Source organism: Agelaius tricolor, unplaced genomic scaffold (genome assembly GCF_023055355.1).
Source record: "Agelaius tricolor isolate 1412-34295 unplaced genomic scaffold, bAgeTri1.0.p SCAF_33, whole genome shotgun sequence".
In the NCBI taxonomy this organism is placed as follows: Eukaryota; Metazoa; Chordata; class Aves; order Passeriformes; family Icteridae; genus Agelaius; species Agelaius tricolor.
This window is the reverse complement of record NW_027269293.1, coordinates 5073258-5082478: the sequence shown is the minus strand read 5'-3', so window position 1 is coordinate 5082478 and position 9221 is coordinate 5073258. Positions and strand designations below refer to the sequence as shown.

General features: G+C 62.2%; 2 protein-coding genes across 2 annotated transcripts; both read left to right on the top strand.

Moving 5' to 3' along the window:
- Window positions 1–1559: 1559 nt before the first annotated feature.
- On the top strand, window positions 1560–4453 carry LOC139602213 (uncharacterized). Its single transcript, XM_071451841.1, has 2 exons — window positions 1560–1979; window positions 3141–4453. Exons 1-2 carry the CDS (start codon window positions 1785–1787, stop codon window positions 4257–4259), a joined length of 1314 nt encoding a protein of 437 aa, XP_071307942.1. The 5' UTR covers window positions 1560–1784; the 3' UTR covers window positions 4260–4453.
- An 802-nt stretch (window positions 4454–5255) lies between these two features.
- Window positions 5256–8999, top strand: DOHH (deoxyhypusine hydroxylase). The gene is made up of 5 exons (XM_071451842.1): window positions 5256–5403; window positions 5709–6037; window positions 6412–6488; window positions 6661–6898; window positions 7912–8999. Exons 2-5 carry the CDS (start codon window positions 5764–5766, stop codon window positions 8226–8228), a joined length of 906 nt encoding a protein of 301 aa, XP_071307943.1. The 5' UTR covers window positions 5256–5403; window positions 5709–5763; the 3' UTR covers window positions 8229–8999.
- Window positions 9000–9221: the final 222 nt, after the last annotated feature.

Here is a 9221-nt window from a genome sequence, read left to right as displayed (position 1 = left end):
AGGAGACCTGTGGGATCTGCCCTGCCATGGCAGTCTGGAAACCCAACAGACTTCGGGAGAGTAGGCACCACTTTTGGGGTACCATCCAGGCCCTGGCATTACTCCCAGGTGTACAGAAAAATTCAAGATACCAGAGGTTTATGTCCAAAAAGGAGACAGGGGAGTCCTGTAACTTTATTCATGAACAAAGGGAGAGACCATGGGGCATTTCCCATGGGGCCTCTCAAATTATTGGGGGATGCAGCCTCCTTTTTATCCTAATTTTCATGGCCACATCAGCCTCTCCCTTTCTCCACTGGCTGAGGTGGAGAAACTTCAAACTTCTTGAATTGCCTACTGTATGTCCCCCTCTAATATGCATCCCCCCCTTGTTTAACATATGATATTCATTCTATTGTCTTTGTTCCTCTTCTCCAAGTTCAGGGATTTAGCAGAACCTTGGCTGAGCAGCAGTCCTTGTGAATTAGTAACACTTTCTGAAACTGATGGTTTCTCCAGTTACTTCCTTATCTACAATTCCCTGGCCCTATCTACAAACAGATTCACACAGTCGGTTTGTAAAGACACATTCATCTTATTCCTTTCATCGGGCACCAGCAGGGCACTGGCACTGCCTGTCTGTGGTTGGGCCTTTTGTCACTCTGGTGCCAGTCCTTGCCCAAGCTGAACCCAGTGAGCTTTGTCCAGTCTTTTCCAGCCTTTTCTAGCCTTTCTGCAAATCCAAGGCAGATTTGGGATTTTATTGTAGCGGTTTTCCTTGTTTCTGTAGTGCCAGTCCTTGCTGCAGCTGAGCCCAGTGACTCTTTTCCAGCCCAGCGTGGAGGCGGGAAGGGAATGGGGTGGTATGGGGATGGTGGTGAGGGTGGGGATGATGGGATAGTGTGGTTTGGTGAGAGTTGGTGATGGTGGTGGGGATGGAGATGGCTGTGCAGAACAGTGCAGAGAGGCAGGGATGGGGATGGGGATGATCGTGCTGTGGGGATGAGAATGGGGATGGAGATGATGGTGCTGTGGGGATAGGGATGATGGTGATGGTGCTGTGGGGATGGGGATAATGGGGATGGGGATGGTGGTGCTGTGGGGATGGGGATAATGGGGATGGGGATGGTGGTGCTGTGGGGATGGTGGTGCTGTGGGGATGGAGATGTTGGTGCTGTGGGGATGGGAATGGGGATGGTGGTGCTGTGGGATAGGGATGATGGTGCTGTGGGGATGGGGATGTTGGTGCTGTGGGGATGGGGATGGTGATGCTGTGGGATGGGGATGGTGGTGCTGTGGGGATGGAGATGGTGATGCTGTGGGGATGGGGATGTTGGTGCTGTGGGGATGGGGACGGTGGTGCTGTGGGATGGGGATGGGGATGTTGGTGCTGTGGGGATGGGGATGGTGATGCTGTGGGATGGGGAGGGTGGTGCTCTGGGGATGGGGATGGTGATGCTGTGGGGATGGGGATGTTGGTGCTGTGGGGATGGGGACGGTGGTGCTGTGGGATGGGGATGGGGATGTTGGTGCTGTGGGGATGGGGATGGTGATGCTGTGGGATGGGGATGGGGATGTTGGTGCTATGGGGATGGGGACGGTGGTGCTCTGGGGATGGGGATGGGCAGGACGGTGCGGTGCGGTGTGGACGGGGTGCCTGTACGGTGAGCTGCAGGCAGGGATGGGGATAGCTGTACGCTGCCGTGCCGCGCGGAGCGGAGCGGCACCACCCCGTCCCGCCCCCCGGTGCCACCGTGACCCCGCCGCCGATCACTTCCAGGGCGGCCCCGGCTCCCGATTTGAAAATGCGGGAGCGGCTGCTGGTGCTCCTGTGCGCGCTGGCGCGGCGGCGGCGGCGGCGCGCCGGGGCCATGGCCGGGAACGGCACCGGCACCGGGAGCGGCGGCGGCAGCGGCAGCGGCGCCGGGGGCTGGGACGGGCCGCAGCGGCGCGCCTGGCTCCGACACTACTACAGCCAGCGGCAGAAGCGGCTCATGACGGTGACCGGGGCGGGGCCGCCGGGACGTGGGGACAGCCGCAGGCGGGGACGGGGTCACGGGGGACGGAGGGTGCGGGGGGTACGTGGAGATCGCGGGGACACAAAGGATGGGAGGGTCACGGAAATCACGGAGACACAAAGGGTGGGGGACACGGGAGACAAGCGGTGGTCACGGCGACATGGAGGGTGGGGGGATGCGGGACACATCCCGGGGACACAGGATGGGGATGTAAGACACGGAACACATGGACATGGGGGATTTGGGGCGCGGGGTACACAGGAGCACAAAACATTGATTGGGGGCAGGATGCAAAGGACAGTGGTGGAAAGGATGGAGAGCATGGGGAAGTCACAAGGGGGAAATAAAGGGTGGGGGACATTTGAGACCCAAAACACGGGATGTGGGACAGGAAGGACACATGGACACAGAGATCACAAAGGATGAGGAACGTGGGGGTTCTGTGGGACACAAAGACAGGGACACAAAGGATGGGACTTGAAAGACGTGGGATATGATCCTGGACACAAAGGCTGGTGGATGCTGCGGACATGGGGGTGACATCAAAGGTGGGGGATGCAATTGGGGATACAAGGGATCCCTCGCTGCAAGGACAAGCTGGGGGGGAACATGAGGAACCTGCTGGCCTGGGCAGCAGCTGAAGAAGGTGACTAAAGCCTCTTTTTAGTTTAAAGTTACATTGTAGAATTTAATAACAGAAAAACAATTCCTGTGGAGAGGCCAGGAGCTTCTCCTTTCAAATCATGAGGGATGATCCCCTTTGTGGGATGCTCTCTCCCCCTTCCAAATCAGGACTTAGCTCACAGTTCCCTTGGTGGCTGGAAATCCCGCAATGCTCATTAAAATACAAACCCCCAGAGGGAATGGCCACCCCAAAAAAGGGCTTTTCCAGAAAGCTCCATCTGCAACACCTGAGCATCTTGTCTGGAGTCACACGTACTGCCTGGTGGGTTTGCAGTGAGGTTTCCCAGGAACAGGAAGATTTGACTGGTGTTAGATCAGTTGGGACCACTGGCCACCTGGCACTGGCCATCCTCCTGCCTTGAGCAAGTCTCTTGAGCTGGGTGGTCTTCAGAAGGGGGTCCCAGTAAGGTGCAGGGAAGTGCTGTCTCACACCGCTCTTGTCTCCCCCTTGCACTGCAGCTCCTCCTCGCTCACCGGAGGAGAACCAGCTGCTGCTTCTACCCCCGCGCCTGGCCCAGCCTCAGGAGCACGGACTGGTGGGAGCAGGTGGTCCTGAAGGAGTTTGGGCCCCAGGACTGGCTGGAGAAGTTTCGGATGTCCAAGGAGACTTTTTTCTACATCTGCAACCAGCTGCGGCCTGGGCTGGCTCCGCACAGCGCACACTTCCACCCCACCCTGCCACTGGAGAAGAGGGTGGCCGTGGCCCTGTGGCACTTGGCCACCAACGTGGAATACCAGACTCTGAGCCCGCTCTTCGGCGTGGGGCCCTCCACGGTGCAGAGCTGTGTCCGGGAGGTGAGCTATGCCGTGGTCTTGCTGCTGAAGCCGCTTTACCTCCGGCTGCCCGACGAGAAGGAGCTGGAGAACATGGCGCGCATCTTCTGCACGCGCTGGGGCTTCCCGCACTGCATCGGGGCGCTGGACAGCCTGCACATCCCCATCCACCCGCCCCTGCGCCTCACCGCCGACTACTGCAACGGCCAGGGCTGGCACTCCATCCTCACACAGGCCACCGTGGATGGGCTGGGCCAGTTCTGGGACGTCTCCACCGCCTTTCCAGGCAGCATGGAGAACAGCGCGGTCCTGGAGAGCTCCAGCCTGTGGGTGCTGGCCAAGGAGGGCCGGCTGTGCCCCAACCCTCCCAAGCATTTCATGGGGAAGGCACAGAAGTACGTGCTACTGGGCGATGCCACGTACCCCCTGCAAGACTGGATCCTCAAGCCCTACCAGGAAGACAAGAACCTGACCCAGCGCCAGCTGCAGTTCAACTACCGCCTGAAGCGGGCCCACAGCGTGATCGAGAATGCCTTCCTGCGCCTCAAGGCGCGCTGGCAGATCCTCCTCAAGTGCGACGATTGCAGCCTGGAGCTGCTGCCCACCCTCGTCCTCGCCTGCTGCATCCTGCACAACGTCTGCGAGGCCCACGACAACCCCTTCAACGAGGAGTGGCTGGAGGGCACCGAGCCCACCGAGCTGCCCAAGCCCTGCCAGCCCGCGCCGGCCGCCATGGAGGACAACCGGGCCGAGCAAGTGCGGGAGCTGATGTGCCAGTACTTCGAGAGCTGCGGGGAGGGCTGATGGGCCCGGGGAGCAGCTGCCCTGCACATCCCTGCTTGCAGACTCACCGTGGACTCTGGCAAACTGGCCCAGGGCTACCAGCTGTACCAGGCGGGCCCAGGGTGGGGAGGGGCGGCTGTGTCACGCTCGTGGTGGGTTTGCTGTGCAGGTTTCAGGCAGTGGAATGTATTTTGTGCCCATTCTCTCTCCCAGGATCTAAACTGTTTGGTGGTGTGTTGTGTGCTGCAGGAGTACAGTGGGGATTAGGGCTGGGAGGGGGCAGCTGCTGGGATCTCCCTTTGCTCTGTCTCAAAGCCTCTCCATTAGACCAAAATCAGCAGGAGCCTTGAAATAAGGCAAAACTCCTTTGGAGGTTTGAAACTTGCTGCGTAAACACATATGGGAAGGAGAGGGAAGGAAGAGGCGGAGCAGTGGCTTGCAAGGGCTGACACCAGCCTGGAATTAAACTGCATCCACAAACTCAGGGATGTGCTGCCCTGAGGGCTTGTCCAGCCTAGCATCCCCCAGCCCCTCTCCAGAGGGGTTTTGCTCAGCCTGGCTCACCTGGCCTCTCTCCAGACAGGTTTGCCCAGCCTGGAACACCCTGACCCCTCTCTGGAGAGGTTTGCCCAGCCTGGCACCCCTGGTTCTTTCTCCAGTGCGATTTTGCCCAAGCCTGGCATCCCTGACCCCCTCCTGAGGGATTTTGTCGAGTCTCGCACCCCAGGTCCCTCTCAGGGTGGGGTTTGCCTAGCCTGGCACTGCCTGAACCCTCTCTGGCTTTCTCCCAGCCTGGAACACCCCCAGGCCCTCTCAGGGTGGGCCTTGCCCAGCCTGGCACCTCCTGCCCCTCTCCAGAGGAATTCTGCCCTCCTTGGAACACCGTAGCCCCTCTCAGGGTGGGCCTTGCCCAGCCTGGCAGCCCCGGCCCCTCTCTGGAGCGGTCTGTGACTCAGTTCCGCGGCCCCGCCCGGCTCTGCTCTCCGTGACCGGGCCCGGCCATGGCGGGCAGCGCCCCTGCCCCTCCCGCAGCGCCCCCTGGCGGCCGCAGCGCCCTCAGCCGGAGGGGCGGCAGCGCCGCCTCGCGGGCGGCCCCGCCCGTGCGTACTGCGCAGGCGCGGCCGCCGGGCGGTCACGTGGCGGAGCGGCAAGATGGCGGCGCGCGGTGAGTGCGGCGCCGGCACCGCCGGGCCCTCCCCGAACCCCCCAGGATCCCCCGGCCCCGCGGCTCCTCTCGGGCCCTGCTCCCGCTGACTCGGCGGCTCCATCTGGCGCGGTCGCGGCAGGCGGTCTGTGTCCGCCCCGGGTATCCGGTGAAACCGAGTGTCCGAGGACACGCGCTCTGGGGTCAGCCCCGGCCCGGGGTTGTCTGGCACAGGCCGGGCCGCGGCCCTTCCCGCCCGCCCTGCCCCCGGCCACGGGACCCGCTGGCGGCTGAGGGCGCACCTTGACTCCCTTCCCCGGACGCAGGAGTGTGACCGAGGAGCTTCCCGGAGCCCCGAGCGTGCCCGGAGCCGCCCGCGCCATGGTGACGGAGCAGGAGGTGGAGGCCATCGGCCGCACGCTGGTGGATGCGGCGCAGCCCCTGCCCGCCCGGTTCCGGGCCCTCTTCACTCTGCGGAACCTGGGCGGCCGCGCGGCCGTGGAATGGATCAGCCGCGGCTTTGGGGACGGCTCGGCGCTGCTGAAGCACGAGCTGGCCTATTGCCTGGGCCAGATGCAGGACGAGGCGGCCATCCCGGTGCTTATCCGCGTGCTGGAGGACACGGCCCAGGAGCCCATGGTCAGGCACGAGGCAGGTACGGGAGCAGCTCCTGCGGCTCTGGGGGCAGGGGAGGGGGCTGGCTGGCAAGTGGAGCTTGGGGTGCTTCTCCCACTGTACAGGACAGCTCACGGGGGCCTGATCCAGCTTGGATGTCAAACGCTGAGTCACGGAACACCTCACCTGACAGGACAGGTTGGCCAGGCTCTGCTGTTCCTGCTGGCCAGGCTTCTCCTGTCATGTTTGTCCTGTTTGGAATTGGTCAGTCTGGCCTGTGCCCACGTTTGCCCCATTTGGGATCGGTCAGTTTGGCCTGTGTCTGTGCTTTAGAACAAGGCAAGGCATTGCTAGAGGACACAGCAGGGTTCTTCTCACACAGACACCCTGATTACATCCTGATCCATCCTTCAGGTGAAGCCCTGGGTGCTATCGGGAACCCCAACGTGCTGGATGTCCTGAAACGCTATTCCCATGATCCTGTGGTCGAGGTGAGATTCCCGAGGGGTCATTTCCTCTGGGATCAGCACTGCTGGTCTCAGAGGCGGGTCCCGCACTGGCCACGTGGGTGGGGACATCGCAGTGACATCTGCTGTGTGCTGGGCTTCTCCTGGTGCTGTCCAGTGCTGTTGTGCAGCCAGGGCCATGTCCCTGTCCCCACAGGTGGCAGAGACATGTCAGCTGGCTGTGAGGAGGCTGGAGTGGCTGCAGAACAACAAGGAGCAGCCAGGCAGGAGCCCGTACCTCTCTGTAGATCCTGCTCCCCCCGCAGAGGAGACGGATGTTGCCAAGCTCCGGGAGATCCTCCTGGATGAGTCCCAGGAGCTGTTTGAGCGCTACCGGGCCATGTTTGCTCTGCGGAACGTGGGGGGCCAGGCTGCTGTGCTGGCGCTGGCAGAAGGTGAGGGCCTGTCCTTGCTGTGTCCAGGCTAATCTGGGACGAGCCCTTCCCAAATCCAGGACTGCCAGAGCTGCTCTCACATGTTTGTGTCTAGGGCTGCTGTTCCCTGCTGCATTACAGAGTGCTGGGTGGTCTCTGGTGTTCCAGAGTCCCCTTGCCACCCTCCAGACTCCCTTCCCTGAGGGAAGGAGGGCACTGGCTGTGATCGGGGTCTGGGACCAGTCTGGCCTGGGGTTTTGGGGTCATGCTCTCCTGGCCTGGAAGGTCAGGGGCTTCTGGTATTGGGAGAGGAGAATGTCCCTGAGTGGGAAAGGGGCAGACCACAGCCCAGGAACTGTTTGGACCCAGCCTGAGGCAAGTGAGTCAGGCTCTCCTGAGTCAGCCATCTGGGCCTGTTGAGGTCCATAAGATGGGATCTGTCAGCTCCTGCTCCAGCAGCTTGGTCCCGGAGGGCTGGAGTTTGTGGCCATGCTGCCCTGGAACATCATGTGGTGGGGCAGAACCTGGGCAAGCAGGGGGCAGCAGCTCTGCTGGGGGGTAGGTGCTGCCATCAAAGGAGGCACTGGGACAGGGCTGGGATCAGGGAACAAGTTGGGATCAGGGAGCAGGGTGGGATCAGGGAGCAGGATGGGATCAGGGAGCAGAGCGGGATCAGGGAGCAGAGCGGGATCAGGGAGCAGGGTGGGATCAGGGAGCAGGGTGGGATCAGGGAGCAGGGCTGGGATCAGGGAACAGGGCTGGGATCAGGGAGCAGGCTGGGGCAGGGAGCAGGGCTGGGATCAGGGAGCAAGTTGGGATCAGGGAGCAGGGTGGGATCAGGGAGCAGGGTGGGATCAGGGAGCAGGATGGGATCAGGGAGCAGGGTGGGACACCTCTTCCTGTACATGGGGCTGGGGCAATGACCCTTAGCGTCCCCAGCTTTCAGGCGGGGGCTCCATCCAGGCATCCTGGCATGTTTTGGGGCATCCTGGTGAATTTTGGGGCGTCCCAGCTCACTGTGCCCCCTCTCGCAGGGCTGCGCTGCGGCAGCGCGCTGTTCCGCCACGAGATCGGCTACGTGCTGGGGCAGCTGCAGGACGAGGCGTGCGTCCCCCAGCTGACAGCAGCCCTGTGCAGCCGCGCCGAGAGCCCCATGGTGCGGCACGAGTGCGCCGAGGCGCTGGGCTCCATCGCCCGGCCCTGCTGCCTGCGGGCCCTGCGCGCCTTCGCCGGCGACGAGGAGCGCGTGGTGCGCGAGAGCTGCCAGGTGGCCTTGGACATGTACGAGTACGAGAACGGCGCCCAGTTCCAGTACGCCGACGGGCTCTGCAAGCTGCAGGCCTCCTCCTGAGCCTGGGCTGGGGGCAGTGAGGTGGGTGTGTGCCTGCCACCCCCTCCTGCTGCCGCCGGCGGATCCGTGCCTTGCAGAGCTGCAGGAGGGACTGGGTTTGCTCTCTGGCACAATTACAACCACCTTTTCCCTCCAAATCCGGGCTGAGCTGCTACTTGCCTCCCCACCGCTCCTCGCCAGCCACTCTTTCCTGGATCTGCCCCTTTTCCCTGCCAGGATCGGCGCTGCCTGCCCGCAGCGTGGCTTGGGGCTTGGACCAGGTGGGCTCTGCTTGGCACGTCAGAGCCTGCTGCGGCTCTGCAGGGCCTGGGCCTGCCCTGGGTTGGTGCTGCCCCGTCGGCAGCTCCATTCTCTGCAGCTGAGCTTTGCTGGGGGCTAGGATGGGCTTTGGGCACCCGCTCTTGTGGGCTGTGGTGTTGGGATGCTTCGAAATTGCTCTCAGTGGTGGTGCCGAGCCAGGGCCCTCCTCGCCCGTGCTGCGGGTTTGCCTTCTCCTGTTGAGACAAGCTGGAGCTGAGCCTGTGGCAGCCTCTGCCCCAGGATGGGGGTTGTTTCATGGCAAAGTTGGGAAGATATGGCTGGGTTTTTTTCTGCAGGGAAAGGTGCTGCCATTAGGGTGGGCAGGGTGAGGCAGAGCCTGCCTGGGCTTTCCCCTGTGTTTAACCAGGGCCAGGAGAGCTGAGGCTGCTGCTGGCACCCAAATCCTTCAGTCAGCCCAGCCTGGGCACTGGGGTTTGGGGTTTGGCAAGGAATAAAGCACTGGCACAGGAAGCTGGAGTGAGTCGAGCTGTGATTTACCTGTGCCCAGGTGTGCAGTGCACCCACTGCCAGGGGTCAGGACCTGGGCAGGAGCCTGGGGGCTGCCAAAGTGGAGTCATAGAACCATTGAGATGGGAAAGGACCTTTAAAATCGAGTCCAGCCATATTGGGAGGAGCAGGGAGTGGGGTCCCTGATGGCATGAGGTGAAACCCCCAGCCCTGGGGAGGAGGATG